At 43.9% G+C, this 22,842-nt stretch overlaps 1 protein-coding gene across 1 annotated transcript in view; it reads right to left on the reverse strand.

Annotated features, from left to right (window-relative positions):
* PNPO (pyridoxamine 5'-phosphate oxidase) overlaps positions 1-22,842 on the reverse strand; it is a 62,162-nt gene that overhangs the window by 34,904 nt on the left and 4,416 nt on the right. The window contains exons 2-3 of the mRNA XM_040331305.1: positions 1,599-1,723; positions 1,369-1,468 (exon numbers count right to left, since the gene is read on the reverse strand). Of these exons, the coding sequence (XP_040187239.1) occupies positions 1,369-1,468; positions 1,599-1,723 (225 nt within the window). The remainder of the gene's footprint in view (positions 1-1,368; positions 1,469-1,598; positions 1,724-22,842) is intronic.

Below are 22,842 nucleotides of genomic sequence, written 5' to 3' on the forward strand. Positions count from 1 at the left end.
GAAATCTCAGTGTTGTTAGCCTAGATATGGCTGTATGGTTGACGTCGGCTCTCAAATAGATATCGGAGATCCACCCCTAAAATTTACTTATGTAGCATTGATCAGTGTTGGGGGGGGGGGGGTCAGGTTGCAATGAGACAGCAGGAAACCTTAGTGTTGTTAGCCTAGATTCTGGCTAGTACATATACACTATGGACGTCTGTCCTCACTGATCAGTCTGAGATCCCCAGAGATTTCTTAAAGTGGTTGTAAACCCAATTTTACAACCTTATGCTACAGGTAAGCCTATATTAAGGCTTACCTGTAGCTACCCAGGATGTCTCCTAAACCTGAAAAGTTTAGGAGATATCCCCTCTGTATATGCCGATGTCATCGGCACATGCGCACTGGGGCAAACTAAAGCAATGGCACCTATGCGCGCAAATGCGCGGGAGTGATGTCATCGCGGCTCTGGCCAATCACAGCGCCGGAGCCGCGATACCCGGAAGTAACTTGGGAATGACATGTCGGCAGCCGGAGGGGGAGACGTGGACCACTGCGGGGGGGTTCGATCAGAGGCATGTAATACATAATGAGCTAGTATGCTATGCATACTAGCTCATTATGCCTTTGTCTTGCAGGGAGTTTTTATCTTTTTTTGACAAGGCTTTACTTACTCTTTAATGACTACAGGCAGATACAGAAACATACATTAATTTATACTGTCATTTTCTCACTTTTAGAGAGGAGAGAAATGTCCAAAGGGCGAAACTTTTAAATAGTCAGCGCCATCATACTGTTATAAAAAGTATGTGTTCCCTTTTTAGGTGGATCGCACAAAAAGTGCAGTGTGTGGATAGTTTGTTAGTAACTATGTACAGCACGGTTTCGCAGGGCGAGTACAGCGAGAGATCAGGCGGTTCACTGGGGGGGGGGGGTGACTGCGAGCCTCCAAATGTTGGGAGATAGTGGGTGGAAGCAAAAGATGTGGATCACACTCATCTGCCGTTTTTCTAGTCAGCCTCTGGTCCCTGATTATGACAATATAGTTGACAATGTTACTCACAGTTTGAGTACACCCCTCACATTTTTGTAAAGATTTTATTATATCTTTTCATGTGACAACACTGAAGAAATGACACTTTGCTACAATGTAAAGTAGTGAGTGTACAGCTTGTATAACAGTGTAAATTTGCTGTCCCCTCAAAATAACTCAACACACATTTTTATAAAAATGTAATATAGGTACAATGTCGCATGACCGCGCAAATATGTCATACAAAGCTCTGAAAGCTGCCAATTGACCTGGGCAGGAAGGGGGTGAACGTGTCCAGTATTGAAGTGGTTAAGAATTGTTAGCAGCTGATTCCTATAAGACAGAACCCTCACCAGCTCTTTCCCTTTTCTGCTCTCCCGGTTAGTGAAGAATCGGAACCCATCCGAGCCGAACCCTTTCAGGAGAACCATACGGGCAGAGGGTTTGCCGTCCCTACACAGGAAAACATGAGGAAAGGTGAGGTTCAGGAAGGTAAAGAAAGGGTGCATAAAAGCAAAGGACAAAGTGAAAGGTATGGTAGGGACATATGCAGTTACAAGACCCACAAAAATTGAATCAGTACCTTGTTGCGGTAGCCAGACACATGGCATTTGGTTCAGGAATGGCTGGGCATTCTAAGACTTCCTGGAACCAAGCGCTGAACTGAGCAACTGGATCGAGAGAGGCCAAGTGAGTTTCTTCAAAAGCCTAATAAAATCAAAACAAGGAGAGAAATGCAACAAAACGTAAATGCAACTAAACAGGAACTCCTGATAAATAGCTAAAAACTGAATAAAAAGAAATAATAAAAAAAACACATACATTCTAATAATTATATATATATATATATATATATATATATATATATATATATATATATATATATATAATTATAAATAAATAATGTTACCTGCATTTCCATCCCTCCTGGTTGTGAGGATTACACAGTTCTACCACAAAGCCAGCATTGTAAATCGGACTTTTCTCTGCTTTTCCTACCCAAAGCCTCTGACTGAACAGTGCAGTAGAAGCAACAAACGAATAAGAGTAATGTATGTACAGTATGTTAAACACTCATTTCTGCTGAAAAAATAAAAAAAGTCTTCCAAAGGAAAACAAGCCTTTTTTTTTTAACTTGCCATGAAATCTGGTAGTCCATTGAGGAACACAGGAATTGTTATGACAGTCTGGTTCAGTGGTGGCCGGTCCATAAGAAGTGCAGTCCTCCTAGCTTGCATGCGGGGCAATGGACTAATGGCTTTCTGTGAGGCTTGTCATTTATTTTACAAGCACATAATTAGAGCCCGAGACTAACTGGCTTGTAAAAGGTTGTCCCCAAACCCTTCCACTTGCGATACTGGCGACGATGGAACAAGCCAATACATTTGGCTTGTTGCATCGTACCCCGGGGTCACCCAGGCTCCATCATTGATCTCCATGGTTGAGAATTACCTTTGCTTTAGGCCGCGTACACACGGTCGTACCAAACCGATGAGAATGGTCCGACGGGCCATTTCTATCGGTTCACCGCTGAAGTGGCCTGATGGTCCGATGTGCGCACACACCATCGTTCCAAAAACCGATCGAATCAGTACGCGGTGACGTCAAACACACGACGTGCTGAATAAAACGAAGTTCAATGCTTCCAAGCATGCGTCGACTTGATTCTGAGCATGCGCGGGTTTTGAACCGATGCTTTCTGTACTAACCATCGGTTTGGACCGATCGGGCAGCGTGCCATCGGTTCGATTTTAAAGCATGTTTTACAATTTTGGACCGAAGGAAAACAGACCGATGGGCAATACACACGGTCGGTTTGGACCGATGAAACTGAACCTCGGTCCATTCTCATCGGTGTTGTACGACCGTGTGTACGCGGCCTTATTGTTTGTTTCAGAGATTATTGTGATCAATCAGCTGCTGCTCATTTAACCAACCACCCAGAGCCACATCTTATGCAACCTCCATTGGTACTGTAAGCCCAAAAGTGTTTTACAATAAACTGTACTGTTCATCTCAGCATGTCCGAGTTCCAAGTCTAGTTTTCACCCAGTTCCGTAAGTGCTCCTCTTCTGGTAATTGGTTAGCGAGTCCCCCATTGTTCCCATGAGTCCCAGGTCTTGGTTTTGTTCCTGGGGAACCCACTGACAGCTGATGAGTCATCAGTTAAAAAAGAAGCGGCCGGCTTCCTGGCCCGCTCCTTAGCAACCAGCTATTTTGGGGGTCCCCACACTGGTTTTGACAAATATAGCATGCGATACCGCCAGCAAAACCCTGGTGATAAATAATGCACATTTTTTCAGTTTCTATTCTGTCTGTGAATTGGATTTAAGAGCTTATTGCATGGATTTTAAACAATATTTAGTGCACATTTTTCATTTCGCTGCAAATACCACATAACTGTTTTTTGGAGAACAGGACTTAATATACTGCATGCGATAATTTATGCAAAATGAGTCCCGTGACTGCATTATCACATGCGGTAAACGTTAGCGAATTGATCCCGTGAGGGGTTGTTACCTGTTTTCATCATATAAATAAATGTTATCATCATATACAGTACAATCCTTGTTATTCCATTTGTAATAAATAAATATTTTAAACAAGCAAAATTAATTTTATTAAAGTGGAACTTCCACTTTAATCACTTCTCACCCCCTTACATTTGGCATGTAATTTTTTCTTTGGGGGGGGGGGGGGGGAGTGGGGACAATCTCCAGGGACACGTGACAGGTCCCAAGAGATCGCCTATCCATTCATAGAGTGTAGCATGACTCGCGCATGCACAGTGAGTGCCCGGCCGTGAAGCCAAAAGCCGTCACGGCCGGGTGCCCACACTATGAATGGAGGCGCCGGCCAGAGGGGGGTAGGAGTGGAGCTCTGGGCGGCCGCATCACTGGACTGTGGAACAGGTAAGTGTCTGTTTATTAAAAAAAAGTCAGCAGCTACACTTTTTTTTTTAACTAAAAAAGGCTGGAACTCCCCTTTAAAGGCCACTTTCACACTGAGGCAGTTTTCAGTTGTTTTAGCGCTAGAAATAACCTTTAAAAAGTGTCTAAAAACTGCCTCCTATTTTGTGCAATAAGTGCTTTCACATTGGCGCGGTGTACTTGTGGGACGTTAGGGAAAGTCCTGCAAGCAGCATCTTTGGGACGGCTTCGGATAGCATTTTTTTTTTATTTTATTTTATTTTTTTTAATGTCACGTTGTCACATGACTTTAAAAAAAATCCGCCACACTAGCACTTGAAAAGCACAGCAAAAACTACCGGCGCTTTAGCGGCACTGCAGTGTGAAAGGGGCCTTACTGAATGAGCTGTACTCAAAAAAAAAAAAAAAAAAAAAAAAAAAAAAAACTTTTTTACCCTGGCGTCAAAACATCTCGGTTGTTGACACATCACAGGAAGCTACATTAGGTGGACTTTACTGGTAGGCTAAATAGGGTATTTGGGCGCATGAAATTGTCCAAAATGACTTGGTATGCCGACGCCTTAAAGCGGGGGGTTTACCCTAAAAAAAAAATCTAACATTGCATGGAGCCGACCTATGAGACCGACACTATGATGCTTTTTTGGCGTACATACCATTTAGGGCTATTTTCACCCACGGCTTCCCCGCGGGAGTGGGCGTTCCTAATCACAGGCTGTGATTGACGTGCTTCCGACCGGCGCATACTGCGCGTCACAAGTTGCCGAAAGAAGCCGAACGTCAGTGCGGCTCTATACGGCGCCTGCGCACCGACGTTCGGCTTCTTTCAGCAACTTGTGACGCGCAGTATGCGCCGGTCGGAAGCACGTCAATCACAGCCTGTGACTAGGAACGCCCACTCCCGCGGGGAAGCCGGGGGTGAAAATAGCCCTAAAATGGTATGTACGCCAAAAAAAAAAAACAGCAGCATAGTGTCGGTCTCATGGGTCGGCTCCATGCAATGTTAGACATTTTTTTTAGGGTGATCCCCCGCTTTAACGTGGAAGTCCATGCAAAATCTAAAATGCCCGCATCTTTAGACACCAGGAATCCAACACTAACCTCTCTATCCCTGTAAAGAAAAAACTAGCATACATACCTTTTTGGAAGCCGATCTGACCGGATCCCACGGTGAGCTGTCAGCCATGGCTTCTCTGTGTAGGTGGGTGCAGAGGAGATGGAGGACAACAGAAGCCCCATAGTAACTCTATGAGTGACATCATTTCCCATTCATTCCCCAGCCGATGTCATCCATGTCCTCTGCAGAGCTTCTGGCGCTGGAGATCTGGTTGGAGCGGGTCAGATCGGCTTCCAAAAAGGTATGTATACTCATCTTTTCTTTACAGGGATAGAGAGGTTAATGTCAAATCCCTGGTGTCTATAGATGCAGGGACTTTCAGGCCGCGTACACACGGTCGGTCAAAACCGATGGAAACGGACTGAAGGACCGTTTCATCTGTCCAAACTGATGGTGTGGGGGCCCCATCGGTCAGTTATCCTTTGATCAAAAATGTTAGTACTTGCTTAAAAATTGAACCAATGGACGCCTAACCGATAGGTCAAAACTGACGGTTAGTATGCAAAAGCATCGGTTAAAAACCTGCGCATGCTCAGAATCAAGTCGACGCATGCTCGGAAGCATTGAACTTCATTTTTCTCAGCGCGTCGTTGTGTTTTACGTCACCGCGTTGGACTCCATCGTTTTTTTAACTGATGGTGTGTAGGTACATAAGACCATCAGTCAGCTTCATCAATTCACCTTCGGACCGTTCTCGTCGGATGGACTGACCGTGTGTACGCGGCCTAAGAGTTCCCTTCACTGAAACTAAGGGGCCAAGCCCAACCCCTGAAAAAACAACCCCACACCATAATCCCCCTTCACCAAATGATTTGGACCAGGGCACAAAGCAAGGCCCATAAAGACATGGATGAGCCAGTTTGGGGTGGAGGAACTTGACTGCCCTGCACAGAGTCCTGACCTCAACCCGACAGAACGATGAATTAGAGCAGACTGCAAGCCAGACCTTCTCATCCAACATCAGCGCCTGATCTCACAAATGCGCTTCTGGAAGAAAAGTCAAAATTTCCCATGGACAGCCTTCCCAGAAGAGATGAAGCTGTTATAGCTTAGATTATATGGAAGCTTGTATGGAGGATTGTAAAATAGTAAAGTCATGTCAAACACTACCGTAAAATACTGCAATAATAACCCACTGAAAATACTGGTTTCCCTTTATGGGGAAATTACCCTGCAGTACTTTTTTCTTTAGCTCACAGGCACATTTGTCCTACTTGTATCCATCAACAGAGAAGTTATGTGTGAAGATAAACCGTGTCCACATAGCTTATCTGATTTTGTATATCCTGGTGCTGGCAAGATGACAATTTTCCTGAAGACGCATTTCTCTTCAGAGTTTCTACAAAGGCTGGCACAGGGGGATCACTAAAGTGATTCTAAATGCCATTTTCTTTTTTTTTTAAATAACAGGTCTATACTTACCTGCACCATGCAATAGTTTTGCACAGAGCAGCCCTGACCCTCCTCTTCTCGGCAGCCCCAATCCTCCTCTTCTCCTGCTGGCGCGCTTGGCTTCTTCTCGGTGTGCCACCTCAGGAAGCAGATTCACAGAGAGTCCCCCCTCCTCACATTCTGTGATCAAATGTGATACAAATTTCTGGCGAGATGGGATCGGGGCAGAGGGACCCCCAACCTGTTGGAGGGGTTGTGACGCCACAGGGACCTTTGTGCACCTGTGGTGGCAATTAGGGTTGTCCAGATACCGATACCAGTATCGGGACCGATACCGAGTATTTGCGGGAGTACTCGTACTCGCGCAAATACCCCCGATACCTAAATAGAATACTTCCCCCCCCCCCCCCCCCCCCGCCGCCGCATCGCGCCGCCGCATCGAGGGACATGGCTAGAGAGACATTGCTGCATATGTGAGGGACATGGCTGCATATGTGAGGGACATGGCTAGAGGGACATGGCTGCATATGTGAGGGACATGGCTAGAGGGACATTGCTGCATATGTGAGGGACATGGCTAGAGGGACATTGCTGCATATGTGAGGGACATGGCTAGAGGGACATGGCTGCATATGTGAGGGACATGGCTAGAGGGACATGGCTGCATATGTGAGGGACATGGCTGCATATGTGAGGGACATGGCTAGAGGGACATGGCTGCATATGCGAGGGACATGGCTAGAGGGACATGGCTGCATATGTGAGGGACATGGCTAGAGGGACATGGCTGCATATGTGAGGGACATGGCTAGAGGGACATGGCTGCATATGTGAGGGACATGGCTAGAGGGACATGGCTGCATATGTGAGGGACATGGCTAGAGGGACATGGCTGCATATGTGGGGGACATGGCTGCATATGGGGGGGACATGGCTGCATTTGGGGACACATTTAAAAAAAGTATCGGTATTCGGTATCGGCGACTACTTGAAAAAAAGTATCGGTACTTGTACTCAGTCCTAAAAAAGTGGTATCGGGACAACCCTAGTGGCAATGCACAAAGATTCAACCCTATTGGCAGCAACTTACCAAATTACAGGAGAACGGATTCAGAAGAGTCCTTGGGATGGTTTATTTCATGATACGAGGAAAACGGTTCCTCAATATAAGAATACCCTAGGCCACTTTTAAATGCAGCTAAAAGTTTGATTCTGAGTTTTTGGAGGACCCAAGAAGTGTCGAGAATGAAGGATTGGGTAAAGGGTTGAAATAAGAGCCTCAGAAGAAACGATCCATACAGAAGGACTCGCTGGAGAGATTTCGGAATACATTGGGAAAATGGATGGAATTCAGGGAATATGGAGGTTGGAGGAATTGATGGAGGTGTAGGGAGATGGGTAGAAGAGGGGAGGGGAGAGGAGACACACACACACACACACACACCCTATGTTTTTTCCTTTCTTCTGGGGGGTTGTTTTGGGGGAGGGTTTGTGGATAGAGGGAATAAATGTTTAGAGCATAAAGGATTGATTTTTACAATGTGTATCACAGGAGAGGGAGGGAGGGAGGGTGGGTTTTTAATCACAGTGCTCGGGAGCCGTCAGCGATGGCACGATCGCTTTCACTAATGGCACGCTTAGTGCGCATGCGCCGTAGACATCGGTGCAGTCTTTTCTGCAAATATCTCCTAAACTGTGGAGGTTTAGGAGATATTTGTTGCACCTACAGGTAAGCCTTAATCTAGGCTTACCTGTAGGTTAAAGTGGTCTGTATAGGTTTACAACCACTTTAAAAGTAATGCAGTGCCGTATCGTGCGAGAAAAAAAAAAAGGTAGTAAGTAAAACCTTCCAGGGCTGAAGTGGTTAAAATTACAATATGACGTTTTTTGTGTTTTTATTCTCCTACAAAAGGGGAGGTACTTTAGAAAACAGATTTTTTACAGTTGTAAAGTGTTTGTAAAATTTACAATGTGGCCCTCCTACTGAAAGGTGTGGAGACCCCTTTGCTTTTTTTTTTTTTTTTTTAATAATACATTTTTTTTTTTTTATTATTAGAAACATTTCATCATCAATCCAAACCATGGTCAAATTACATTCTTTTATATCTTCAGAATATATATATATATATATATACATACATATATATATATATATATATATATATATATATATATACATATATTATATATATATAAATACATATATATATATATATATATATAAATACATATACATATATATATATTTTGTTTTCAATAAAAAAAGGAAAAATGAAAGAAGGGGAGGTGGGGGGATTGGGAACAGTGGTGTGGGATCCTTCAGTACTTATTAATACACCATTACATACTATAATAATTCACCCAAGATCCAACCATCCGATTCGGAAAAACCCTACTAAAATTATATGGATTCTTCTTTGGCAGATATAAAACAAAATATATATATATATATATATATATATATATATATATATATATATATATATATATATATATATATATATATATATATATATATATATATATATATATATATATATATATATATATATATATATATATACAGTCATATTTGAAAAAAAAAAATAAAATTGTTATCTGGATCATGCTTTAACATGATTCAGATAAATAAAGGCATAGGTAGGTATCAGTACAATATCATTTGTGATTGGTTGCTAGGGGTCTATAGTGGAACTATAGACATTGGCATACAAAAAAAAAAAAAAAAAAACACAACTGCTAAAATTTAAAAATGTATTGAATCAGATAATCAGTGGCTTTGTGCCTCTCCCATACCCTCTGCGTTGCCATGTTTGTGCCGATTTATTGCTCCTCTGGGAACACATATATACCCAGTTTTACAAATAATGTCATTTCTGCTCTGCTGATCACAAGATATCCTTTCTTCTCTCTTTATTTAAACTCGATGAGTAAATAGTCACATGAGAGAAAGGCATTAATAGCTGGGGAAGGAGACAGAAGAACTTCACATTTCCGTGTATATGCAAAGAATTCTGCACAACTCTACATGTAAACTTGCCTGAAAGAGAAACATGGCGGAGGCAGCTAGGCTGGTATTTAATAAAGGTCCCTTTCACACAAGTGTGTCCCATCTGTAAATTTCTTATATGGATCTAGATAAAAACACAATGGGGGTTATTTACGAAAGGCAAATCCACTTTGCACTACAAGTGCTTTGAAGTGCTGTCGCTGTAGATCTGAGGGGAAGATCTGCTGATTTTATCATCCAATCATGTGCAAGCTAAAATGCTGTTTATTTTCCTTGCATATCCCCCTCCGATCTACAGTGACTGCACTTCCAAGTGCACTTGTAGTGCAAAGTGGATTCGATTTTCGCAATTAACCCCCAATGTATCTCTATGGCAGGTGGATGTAAACAAATGTGCCTCCGTTTACATCCACATCAAAGTCAGTTTTTGTTCACAAAAACAGAGGTTTGCATCATTTTTCCCCAAGCAAGACAGATGAACAATGATCTAAATGGATGCACATCTGTCTATGTCTGCCTACCCATAGACATGGTAAGGGTCTGTTTTTTTTGTAATTTCAAGATGGATGAAAAATCCAACCACAAAAGGGACATTCGTCCTACTCTGATTTGACTGGGCAGGGAATCTGGGTGTAATGCGCCGACATGGAATGGGGAATGGCTGTATGAAACGGGCCTAAGGGAAACTTTGCTATGGTGCAAAGTTGTACAGCCAGTAAGACCCCTTTCACAGTAGGCGGTTTGCAGGCGCTATAAATAGCGCCTGCAAACTGACCCTAAACAGTGGCATTGCATTCGCAAAAAAATAAAAAAATAAATTGCATGGGTGTTATGTAGCACGAGGCTGTGTATTCTGCAAGATTTACATTTTTGGTAAACTCATTCAATGAACCCAAGCTCTGCAGGCTGAGATAACATGCACTGCATTGATGCATTCACACAATTTCACAGTAACCATGAGATAAAACAAAGTTCAGGAATATTCCTTTATCCCATTGTTTTGCAAATCTATGTACACTACAAACTGTATGATTGAATCGGTTCTGATATCACCGTTTTACTAACTGACAGCTTATTATTCTAAATAGGAGACCTTCATTTTGTTTGCACATATTAATCACTTCCATACTGGGCCTATTCTGGTACTCCTCTCCTACATGTAAATAGAATTGTTTTTGTCTGGAAAATGACCCCCAAACATTATATATATATATTTTTTTTTAGCAGACACCCTAGGGCAGTGATGGCGAACCTTGGCACCCCAGATGTTTTGGAACTACATTTCCCATGATGCTCATGCACTTTGCAGTGTAGTTGAGCATCATGGGAAATGTAGTTCCAAAACATCTGGGGTGCCAAGGTTTGCCATCACTGCCCTAGGGAATAAAGTGGCGGTCGTTGCAACTTTTAATGTCACACGGTATTTGCGCAACCATTTTTCAAACGTGTTTTTTGGGGGGGAAAAAAACAGTTTCATGAATTAAAAAATAACAAACAGTAAAGTTAGCCCAATTTTTTTGTATAATGTGAAAGATGATGTTACACCGAGTAAATAGATACCCAACATGTCATGCTTTAAGATTGAGCACACTCGTGGAATGGTGTCAAACTTCAGTACTTAAAAATTTCCATAGGCGACGCGTTATTTAATTTTTTTTACAGGTTACATGTGTAGAGTTACAAAGAAGGTCTAGTGCTAGAATTATTGATCTCACTCTAACACACGAGGCGATACCATACATGTGTGGTTTGAACGGCATTTACATATGTGGGAGGGACTTAGGTGTGCATTCGCTTCTGTGCGCGAACACACGGGGATGGCCCCCTTTAAAAAAAATATTTATTTTTTTGTTTTTGTTTTTACACTTTCTCTTAAAACATTTTGTTTTTATCACTTTTATTCCTATTACAAGGAATGTAAACATCACTTGTAATAGGAATGATGCATGACAGGTCCTCTTTATGGAGAGATGTGGGGCCATAGAGATGACTGGTCACCAGAAATCGTTATGCTCTTCGGTGGCAGCGGATTCTTTCTCTGGGTCCCCGATTACACGGGAGAGTCGGGAGACGCACCGTCACCTGTAAGAACGATCAAGTTCATTATTCACCACTGAAAGTCAAAGACGTCCCTGGGGTGGAAGCAGTTGGATTCTATCCACCAGCAAGAATAAGTCCTAAACATTTAAAGAGCACCTGTCATTTCAGATCCATCATAGCAGCGCCTGTTAGTGGGCATTCACTCACCTGTTGCTACCACATCCCTCACCTCCTTGTGTCACTGCCGCATTACCAGCCGTCCCATTAAAGTGAATGGGACTGTGGGTGAGTCAAGAGCGGGTCAGGAGGAGGAGCCGCTGAGGGACAGAGATGACAGGTGCTCTTTAAAAATTATGATTTAAATTAAGCCTTTTCACTAGCGATTTAAATCAAATCCACCCTGTCTGGGGGTGTCAATAACCGTATTGACACCCTCAGAGGTCAGTATAGGGCAGTGTGAACCGCCGGCAGGCGACATGCGATGCAAGAACCCGAACTGCATACATGTGAACCGGGACTTCTAGCAAAAAGTAAAAAATATACAGCGGAACCTCGGATTGCAAGTAACGCTGTTAACAAGCATTTTACAATACGAGCACTTTATTTAAAAAATCCTAACTCGGTTTGCGAAACGAGCAGGATTCAGGCCAAAGCGGTGTGCAGTACCGCGTTTGGCCTGAGGTGGGGGGGCGCCGATCCCAGACGATTGGAAATGCTCGGTAAGACACGGAAATATTCTGTTCCCAAGCCTTTCCGAGGTTTGACGAGGTCAGCTGAGCTGTCCTCTGGCCTTCCCGGCTGTTACTGAGGCTCTCCGCGCCCCCCCCCCCCACCTCTGGCCGGATGCAGTATTGCATGCCATTGAAGTCAAGGCAGAACAAATAATTTTCGTTTCCATTGACTTCAATGGGGAAACTCACTTCGATATGAGAGTACTTTGGATTACGAGCATTCTCCTGGAACGGATTATGCTCGTACTTCGAGCTTCCACTGTATTTTATTTTCAAAATTGTAGGTTTTCCCTGTTTATAGCGCAAAAAATAAAAAACTGCAGGAGGTGATCAAATACCACCAAAAGTAAGCTTTTTTTTTTTTTTTAATAAAAAGGACATATATTTGGTTTAGGTACAGTGTTGCACAACCACAAAATTGTAAGTTAAAGTGCTGTATCACAAAAAATAGCCTGGACAGGAAGGGGGGTAAATCTCCAGGAGGTCAAGTGGTTAAAGGAAACTTTCCATAAGAGAAATAGGTTGGCTTCTATAGAGGACCTCCTGAAAATTCTAGTTGCTTGACTGCCAAGCCACCGACTCAGACAATGTTCCAGGTCAACGACTCAAAATATTAAAAGTCAGTGAATCAGCCAGGCAACTAGCATTTTCGTTATTGCCTCTTTTCCACTGAGCGGATCGGTTTGGGTCACTACAGTTTGGAAGGGTTAGAATGGTCCGGTCTATTCCGGTGAGCGTTTTCACTGCAAGGGGCCATACAGGATTTAGAAAAAATGCCTAGCGTGTCCACCAATCAGTGGAATGTATTGTAGCTCCGCCCTAACCCAACCGTACCATTTTCTTTGGCCCCACATATGAAGCAGGACCCAGAAAGGTGCGGTATGGTTCGGTTGTATGGGTCGCTTTCATAATGGAAACACCCAAAATACCGGACGAGGGAACGAGGGAACAGCAAACCTCTTTTTAGAAAAATGTATTAAAAAAATACATCTGGTAATCTTTGATGTTTTAGAGAAATCTGATCTTTAGCCTGCAGCTCATATTATGCTGGCAGTTTATAGGTCTTTAAAGTTTTATGGCCTGCTCTGTTGTTTTCCATAGTCCTCTGTACAAAGTCACTTCTAGAAGAAATGCAGTCAAGCCCAACCTTTTGTATCGGCTGAAGACATAATCAATTATTTAAAAAAAGAAGGACATAGCGCCAATTAAAAATATATACACATTGCCTAAACATAAGATCTGCTCAGATGTGTCCTTTGCATTTGCTTCTGTCTTTATATTAATGGGAGTGAGGAAGCGATAGGGAAACACAGATGGTATAACCCTTTACTCACTACATGCAAAAAAGCTGCAATATTTGAAAGGGGGAAAAAAGCCCAACACTAACTATTCTTTTTTTTCTTCTTTTAATTGCTACAGCCTGCACATCACAGTCTTCTCTCTGCCTACCCTTTTATAGGCGATCGCATTCCCTCTGTTCTCAGCTGCAAAGGAGGAGGAGGAGCAACAGCACACTGATTTTCCCAGTGAATGGCTGTGCAGGGGGGCGTGTCACGACATGTCTGATCATTGGAGGAGAGCAGGCTGAGTTCCCAGCACAGTGTACTCTCCTGCTTAGTGTGGTCAGTTTTTAATAGGAAAGCAGAGGGACTGTCAGTAACACCAGGGATCTCGCATAAAGGAAGCAATACAAAGAACAGGATACTTCCTCATACAAGTACATAGTATACATACCTCCCAACTGTCCCCGATTTTAAGGGACTGTCCCTGATTTAGAGCAATGTCCCTCTGTCCCTCATTCTCCTCATTTGTCCCTCATTTTGGTCTGATCTATATAGATTTATATAAAATGCATTTTTTATCTATCAAAAAGTGTTTCCCAGTGCTAAACCTTTCATCTGATTGCTAAATTGCTGCATTTGTAAAGGAATAGTAAGGAATAGTAGTGGTAAAAAAGCACTTGTGGGTTTAACCAAATCGTATGTTTTTGTACAATTCTCCTTTAAGGGGGCGTGACAAGGGGTGTGTCCTATGCCTGCATACTTTTGCCGATAGGCGTCCCTCATTCCCATCTCAGAAAGTTGGGAGGTATGAGTATAGCAATCACATATCAGAAATATGAAGTGTTGGGGTAACAAATACAGAGGGCCATGCATGCACCCGTCCCAGAGTACCTGTCAAACTCGACTTATCAAACAAGTTCATACAGCCGAGGTGTATCCATTCACTACAAATATAAATACAACACTCCTCATTGCGCAGAGGAGTGTGTGTGTGTGTGTGTGTGCGCATGTTAATTTTTTTCCCCCTTTTTATTTTTAATAAATTTGCAAAGAATTTAAACTGTTTTCACGTTGTCATTATGGGGTATTGTTTTTAGAATTTTCAGGGAAAATAATGAATTTAATCCATTTTGGAATAAGGCTGCAACATAACAAAATGTGGAAAAAGTGAAGCGCTGTGAATACTTTCGGGATGCACTGTATTTAGCCACCATTGGAACTCTTGAGGGGGTAGGCCTGGGTGGAAACACTGGGTTTATTAAAGAGGTGCCGTTTCAATAATTTAAAGTGGAACTAAACCCCATCATTTGCAGCCAAGAAGGCTGCCATCTTAGCCTCTGTTTGATCTGCAGTTGACACTGTGATCAATTGTCATACCATCTCATGGCTTAACAGCTCAGTTAAAGTGGTTGTATAGTCATTTTACATACAGGTAAGCCTATAATAAGGCTCACCTGTATGTATAAAGAATATCTCCTAAACCTGTATGGTTTAGGAGATATTCCCCTGCGCATGCGCCGCTGATTGCAGCGGCGCAGGGGGGATCCTCGGCTAAAGTGCTGGCAGCCGCCGGACCTTGCCGGAATGAAATCTCCCGCGCATATGCGCGGGAGTGAGGACATCGCCGCTCCAGCCAATCACAGCGCTGAAGCGGCAATACCCGGAAGACACGCCAGGCAAGATGACATTTTGCTCGGCGTGGACCAGGTAAGTTCTCTACACCTCGTAATATGCGGTGCATACTAGCTCATTATGGCTTTTGCTTTACAGGTGTAAAAAAAAAAAAAAAAAAATGCGGGTATACGCTTTAGGAGCACAAGAAACTGTGACAATTATCATTTATGGCACATCTTGAATATAACTGCATTGGGAAACTGTTAAATGGGTTGTGTTATGCTTTAATGCAGTATTAAACCCAAACATTTATTATATTGCAGGTTACCAATTCTTTGATGTGATGGCTGCATTTCTTTTCTTTCGGTTTTCATCTGCTGAACCAGCCGACAAGTCTGTTTTTCAAAAGCACAAGTTCTCCAGCAGAATGTATCAGTTTACATGAATGAGACAAACCATTTAAAACTGGCAGGGGTACTTAAAAATTATCAGCCTTTATTTGTGTAAAAGGAGGGGGGACTTTCTATTAAAGAGGCCGCTGTGTAAACAGGAGATTCTCCTGTAGGTAATCTTTGGCGCTCGTCCTGCCCCCTCCATGGCTGCACTGATGGCAATGATGGTGGGTGCTGCATTCCTGGCAATGGTGGGTGCTGCATTCCTGGCCATGGTGGGTCTGCAGATGGGCACTGACCCTTATTTTGCTTCACAGTTGTTTATTTAAAATGTACGTTTAGAGGAGAATTCCCTCTTAAAGTGAAGGTGCGTGTTATACGCCAATAAATACGGTATATTGTGAATATTCATACCAACTGTTGTCAGCCTCTCACCAAGCTGCCTGCCGATATTCTTGTAGCCCATTCCAGCCTTGTGTAGGTCTACAATCTTGTCCCCGACATCCTCGGACAGCTCTTTGGTCTTGGCCGTGGTGGAGCGATTGGAATCTGATTGAGGCTGTGTTCACACATATGCGATGCGAGAACCCGAGCGATTCCAGTGCAGATTTCTGCATCACTCGTCAGTTCCCACTGCCTTATGCGAACCGCTGCGGGTGTCAATAGAACGTTCATGACACCCCCAGATCAGTTTGCATATCGCAGTGCGAACTGTCAAATGGTGCAAAATTGGATGGCATAGGTGTGGACAAAAGGGACCTGTACCAATTTTGGTGCGAATGCGATTTCAGCCATACAGTTTGTATATGTGTGAACCGGCACTGATCGCTTCTGTGGACAGGTGTCTTTTATACAGGTAACAAGCTGAGATTAGGAGCACTCCCTTTAAGAGAGTGCTCCTAATCTCAGCTTGTTACCTGTATAGAAGACACCTGGGAGCCAGAAATCTTGCCGACTGATAGGGGATCAAATACTTATTTCACTCATTAAAATGCAAATCAATTTATAACTTTTTTGAAATGCGTTTTTCTGGATATTTTTGTTCCGTCTCTCACTGTTCAAATAAACCTACCATTAAAATTAGAGACTGATCTTTTCTTTGCCAGTGAGCAAATGTACAAAATCAGCAGGGGATCAAGTACTTTTTTCCCCCCTACTGTATATCTAAATCCCAGACTTGTGTCTAATACAGAAGGTGCGTTAGTGGCCAGGTAACCAAGTGAAAAGGCAAAATAAAAGAAAACTAATGCAGCCACCACATCTTATGATTGGTAAGCTGAAATATATTACGTTTTGGGTTTCATACCGCTTTAAGACTTAATATAGGGAATCCAAAACCAGTCCAATCTATACAAACCTTGAAACACGCAATGCACATGTAATGAAAATATTGTTTATACAAAGTGCGCAACAGAGAGCCCTTTGAAGGGACTAAACATCTCATACTATTGGGTAGCAAATAATCTTTTGGATTCCAAGCCCATGCCTCCCATTTGATGTCTGTTTATGCAGGTCTCCATTATCTAACACCATAATTGGTTCTTAACACAAAGAATCATCTGTGCTGGAGGCTTAAGTCATTACTGTATTTAAAGATTAACTGTCATTTGGATAAAAAAAAATAAAAAAAAAAGGTTGCGATTAACACATAGCGCTATTATTTCCTAATTGTTTACAAATGATGGGTTTAAACTAATTATAGCTTTAAAAAAAAAATAAAAAAAATGTTTTATGTATATCCTCCAACAGGTAAAAAAAAAGGAAAAAAAAGTTCTGTTTTTTTTTTTTCTGAGATACTATATATATATATACTAATACCAAACTCCGATTTAAAAAGAAAATTCTATTCTAGTATATATGCCTAAAGCGCTGTTAAACCCCAAACTAAAATGTAATACATTGCAGCTTACCAATTATTAGATGTGGTGGCTGCATTTGTTTTCTTATTTTTTGGGGCTTTTCTCCCTGTTTTCACCTGATGATCTGACCGGTAACAAACCTCCTGTATTAGAATGTCCACACACTGGATGAAGGCGCACATGGGGCACCTTTGGACAGCAACATTGTCCGTCTGGGGGGGGTTTTGCAGTGTTAGATGCACTAGCAGATTTGACTACACCAGCACATTGACACTAAACTCCAGCTAATATTTATAGGCAGTTACAAAAAGAGTTTTCTTTCCCTTTGGTATAAAAGTTGTAAATAAATAAATGCAGATCATTGTAAGCACCCCTGTCAATAATAAATGATTTGTCTCATCCCTGTAACTGATGCAATCTGCAGGAACGCTTGTTCTGCTGAAAAAACAGACACCAGGTGAAAATACAAAGTCTAAAAAGAAAACTAGAGGAATCGCAGGAGAGGGGGAGGTATCAATTGAGCTGCACATTAGGAATGCCTACAAATCGGGCTTCATGTAAGGGGAGGAGCAAACAAGCAACACTGGTAAAGCACAGACACACGACTCCGTAAACCAGCAGGTAAGCTTTTAATCTCCTTTAAGGCTGGTAAACATCATCCTGGAATGCCTTGACCCAAAGTCTTTTTGTACCATCCAATTGATGTGTTTATTTTCCTTACATATGCATTCCAGAGCTATAATACAATCAATGTATGGCTCCTGCCGCTGAAGGCATTTAGTAAACCAATTGACAGACATAATATTACATTTGAGTCCCATTTTTTGCACAACAGTCGAGTCCTGTATGCAATACTTATTTTTATTCCATATAGAAGGTCAAGCTTTTGAGAGGTCGCAGCATTATGGCTTGTTCACACTATGGAGTGTATTTTAACCACTTCCCACCCGCCGTATACAGAATGACGGCCAGGTGGTGGCTCAGTTATCTGGACTGGGCATCATATGACGATCATTAGGATAACAAGCTGTAACGGTTACCCACTGGTGTGTGAGGGTCTCAGCCGTTGGAGACGTCCTTTTCCCTGGCAAGCTGCGATATGCAAGTACCGCCGGTATATCCCATCGAACGCCCTTCCAAGAAACGAGACGTGCTACGTTTGCAGAGTCAAGCAGACTGACTTTATTTGGCATATTTCACCTGCTTATATCTGCTTACAACTGTACAGAAACAAATGACACTCCCCCCCCCCCAGGGGGGACTTCAATACACACACTTTGAAACAATGACACTCCCTTGAGCCAATCAGTCGCTAGCCGTTTTGGCTCCTTAACTTGGACAATAGAATTCAATTAACCTTTGAAAACAATTATCACTCACACATAATCCCATCAGCATACACCTCACAGGAGGCTGTTACCTCCACAAAAGACTTCATTAGCTATGCGAAGGGTACATTAGCATTCAGCAGTGAAAGAGACTCTTTGTCCAGTTAACCCTTTGAGCTCAGAATACAATGCGGTACATCCAATTGCGACAAGCCATGCAGTTCCTTGTAGTCCCCCTGCATGAAGATTATCGATGTCCCGGCAGCATGCATATGTCCGTTACACTACTCACCTTTTGTGGAACACTCCGGCAGACCCGGATTGATCCTTTTCGGATCAACTTGGGGATGTCCGGTCTGCTGTTAGGGTAAAAGTTCCGTTTGCCTGGACAGTCCGTCGGCCTTCCTATTGGCTTACCAGGTCGGTAGCTGATGGTGACGGTGAAGAATAGAATTCAATTCTGGAACAGTCACTTGCTTTGCTCTCTCAATGGCTCCCAAAACCTGTTGCTGATGCTCTTGGGACAGATACGGCACCACCTGGATGCAAATCCCATTTAATCTTTTGACAATTTCCGCCTGTTTGTGCATTTCAATGTTCAAGCCACGGGACATCTCATAATACATGACCTAGTGTCGTTGCATCTCTGATTTCTCACTGGCCAACTTGTCACATTCCCATTTTAGACTGTGATATTGTGCCGGATCTACAGTACATGTCGGGGAAGGTAGTCTTACCCGGTTCTCAGCAGCAAGCGGGTTGATTCCAGCAACGCGGGTGGTCACGGGACAAGCAGCAGCAGGTGTAGGTAAATAAGCCGAAGTCAGAGGGCCAATGTCGTTGCCCAGCACCACCTCGGCAGGTAGGTTGTCCATGATACCAACTGTGGTCTTTCCTGACCCGGCTCCCCAGTCTAAGTGCACCCGGGTGGTGGGTACGCGAAATACAGCACCCCCTGCGACCCGGACGGCAACTGTGCGAGTGGACACGTTCTCTGGCTTTACCAGATGTTTTTGAATCAGAGTGATAGTAGTCCCGGAATCTCTTAGGCCTTGTGCTACTTGTCCATTCACTCGTACCTCCTGACGGTGATGCTGACGGTTATCCGGAGAGGCAGCTTGTATTGGGTCTGCCTCATACCAAATTCCCAGACATTCCTCAGGGCCCCCTTCGGTCTCCAGGCAGTGGGCCGCAGCAGAGGGACGTGATGGAGTGACCTCTGTGTTGGGTGTTGTGCGTCTCCAATTGTTACTTGTAGCTCTCAAAGGGCAATAACGAGCAATATGTCCCGTGTCGCTGCAGTGATGGCACGTCACCCTAGGCGAATCTCGGGGGTAGTTGCTAGGCCCCTGAGGACGTGGTGGGACTGGAGCCCGAAACTCTGGGCGTGGGGTGACGGTTGGAGTACGCGGTTCTACCTTCTGAGCCAGCCGCATAGTACCCTGGCTTACTCTCCTTGTTTCCGCGTACTCATCTGCTAGCCGAGCCGCCTCGTTTAAGTTAGCGGTACGGAGATCTCGTACCCAGTCTTGTATGTCTGCGGCCAGGTCTTGGAAGAAATGTTCCATTAGGAACAGCTGCAATACTTCCTCCCCGGTGTTGGCCTTGCACCCTTGGACCTAAAGGGATGCCACCCTTTGTAACTGGTTGGCCCATTCCATGTGGGAGTCCACAGCCATCTTCTTGGACTCCCGGAAGCGCCGTCGGTAGGCTTCTGGCGTTACGGCATATCGGGTTAGCAGCGCCTTTTTAACTTGCTGATATTGTAAAATATCCTCTGGAGCGAGAGCCCGAAAGGCTTCATTGGCTTTGCCCGACAATTTCCCCGACAAAATAGTGACCCATTGGTCTGGTGGTACCTGGTGTAGTGAGCACTGCCTCTCAAAATCCGCCAAATATCCATCGATTTCCTCCTCACTTTCTACAAAAGCTTTAAATGCAGTGAATGGTATTTTCTTTCCTGTAGCAGCAGGTGGGGGGGTAGGAACTGCAGGTGTAATGGGCTGTCTCGCTCTTACCAGTTCCATTTCTTGTCCCCTCTTCGTTTGTATCTCTTCCCTTGCTTCCCGAAACAGCTGGTTGATTAGTTCCACGGACGTTTCTGGATACAAGGATAATCTCCGCTGTACAATCCCAGTAATTACATCTTCTTTTCTGACCGGTGCAAGGGGCTCCGTTCCTTCCATGGATCCATCCATTTCGTCCAGCTCCAGCAGGTCAGCTATCAGCTCCCTCCGTGGTCTGTTGCTGGCGCTCCTACCACGACTCTCTAATAAATCTTTCAGTGTGGATCTTTTCAGCCTGGCGTACTGCGACTCCATTCAGCACTTGCTCTTTGGATAAAAGGACCATCCCACCGCTGCCAACCAATGTAACGGCTACCCACTGGTGTGTGAGGGTCTCAGCCGTTGGAGACGTCCTTTTCCCTGGCAAGCTGCGATATGCAAGTACCGCCGGTATATCCCATCGAACGCCCTTCCAAGAAACGAGATGTGCTACGTTTGCAGAGTCAAGCAGACTGACTTTATTTGGCATATTTCACCTGCTTATATCTGCTTACAACTGTACAGAAACAAATGACACTCCCCCCCCCAGGGGGGACTTCAATACACACACTTTGAAACAATGACACTCCCTTGAGCCAATCAGTCGCTAGCCGTTTTGGCTCCTTAACTTGATCAGACAATAGAATTCAATTAACCTTTAAAACAATTATCACTCACACATAATCCCATCAGCATACACCTCACAAGAGGCTGTTACCTCCACAAAAGACTTCATTAGCTATGCGAAGGGAACATTAGCATTCAGCAGTGAAAGAGACTCTTTGTCCAGTTAACCCTTTGAGCTCAGAATACAATGCGGTACATCCAATTGTGACAAGCCATGCAGTTCCTTGTAGTCCCCCTGCATGAAGATTATCGATGTCCCGGCAGCAGGCATATGTCCGTTACACAAGCTTGTCCCCTTGTCTGCAGTAGCGGGCAGCACAGCGATCGGTGGTGTGGTGTATCAGTCTGACACACCGCATCTCCGATCTCGGTAAAGAGCCTCTGATGTAGGTTCTTAACTATGTGATCAGTTGTGTCCAATCACAGTGTAAATAGGAAGAGCCGTTTATCGGCTTTTCCTCCAGTCACACTGACAGACGCGAGTAGAGGAGAGCCGATCGTCTGCTTTCCTGACGGGGGACGGGTCTGCGCCGATTGATTATCAGTGCAGACCCCCAGGATGCCCACCCAGGACCACCAGGGATGACAATCAATGTCCAATAGGGATAACACTCATCAGTGCTGCCTGCCAGTGCCGCCCATCTGTGCCACCTACTAGTGCGGCATATAAGTGCCCGTCAGTGACGCCTCATCAGTGCAGCCAAATCAGTGCCCATCAGTGAAGGAGAAAACATACTTATTTACAAAGTTTTGTAAAATTTTCCGTATTCTTTTATTCGTAGTGCAAACAATGAAAACCCCAGTGGTGATCAAATACCAGGACTTTTCTTGACGCCCTGCCAGCGCAGCACCCCAGTGTGAAAGCACTAGGGCTTTCACACTGGGTTTGCAGGAAAGGCTTTTTTTTTTTTAAAGCACTTTACATGTGCTATTTTTATTGCTAAAGGGCCTGAAAGTGCAAGATAAAGAGGAATGTCTGGACAGCCGCACTCCATAAATGTTTATTTTTTTTAATAAAACAGGATCACAAAGTACATGCCACAGCAAACGGGATACTAAGTAATGCGTTTCACACTTTTACTTAGTGCTTAGTCATAGCTGAAAGCGCCTGAAAAACACCTCCAGTGTAAAAGGGGTCTTAAGGACCTTAGATAATAAGCGTCTTAAGGGCAGCGACTGGTGTGAATGCATAAACATGTGTGCTGTGTAAACCGATGGCACTAGAGGTCGACCAATATATCGGCAGGCCGATATTTGGCCGTTTTGGAGAAATCGTCATCGGCCGATTTTTTTCCAAATTAGGCCGATATTTAACTTGGCCGCTAGCGGTGCCACGGCTCTGGAGCTAGGCCGAAGCCGCAGCCTTTCCTGATGCTGTGACCGCGGCGGCAATCCGCGGATTGCCGCCGCGGTCACAGCATCAGGAAAGGCCGCGGCTTCGGCCTAGCTCCGGAGCCGCGGC

This window comes from Rana temporaria, chromosome 12 (assembly GCF_905171775.1).
Source record: "Rana temporaria chromosome 12, aRanTem1.1, whole genome shotgun sequence".
NCBI lineage: Eukaryota > Metazoa > Chordata > Amphibia > Anura > Ranidae > Rana > Rana temporaria.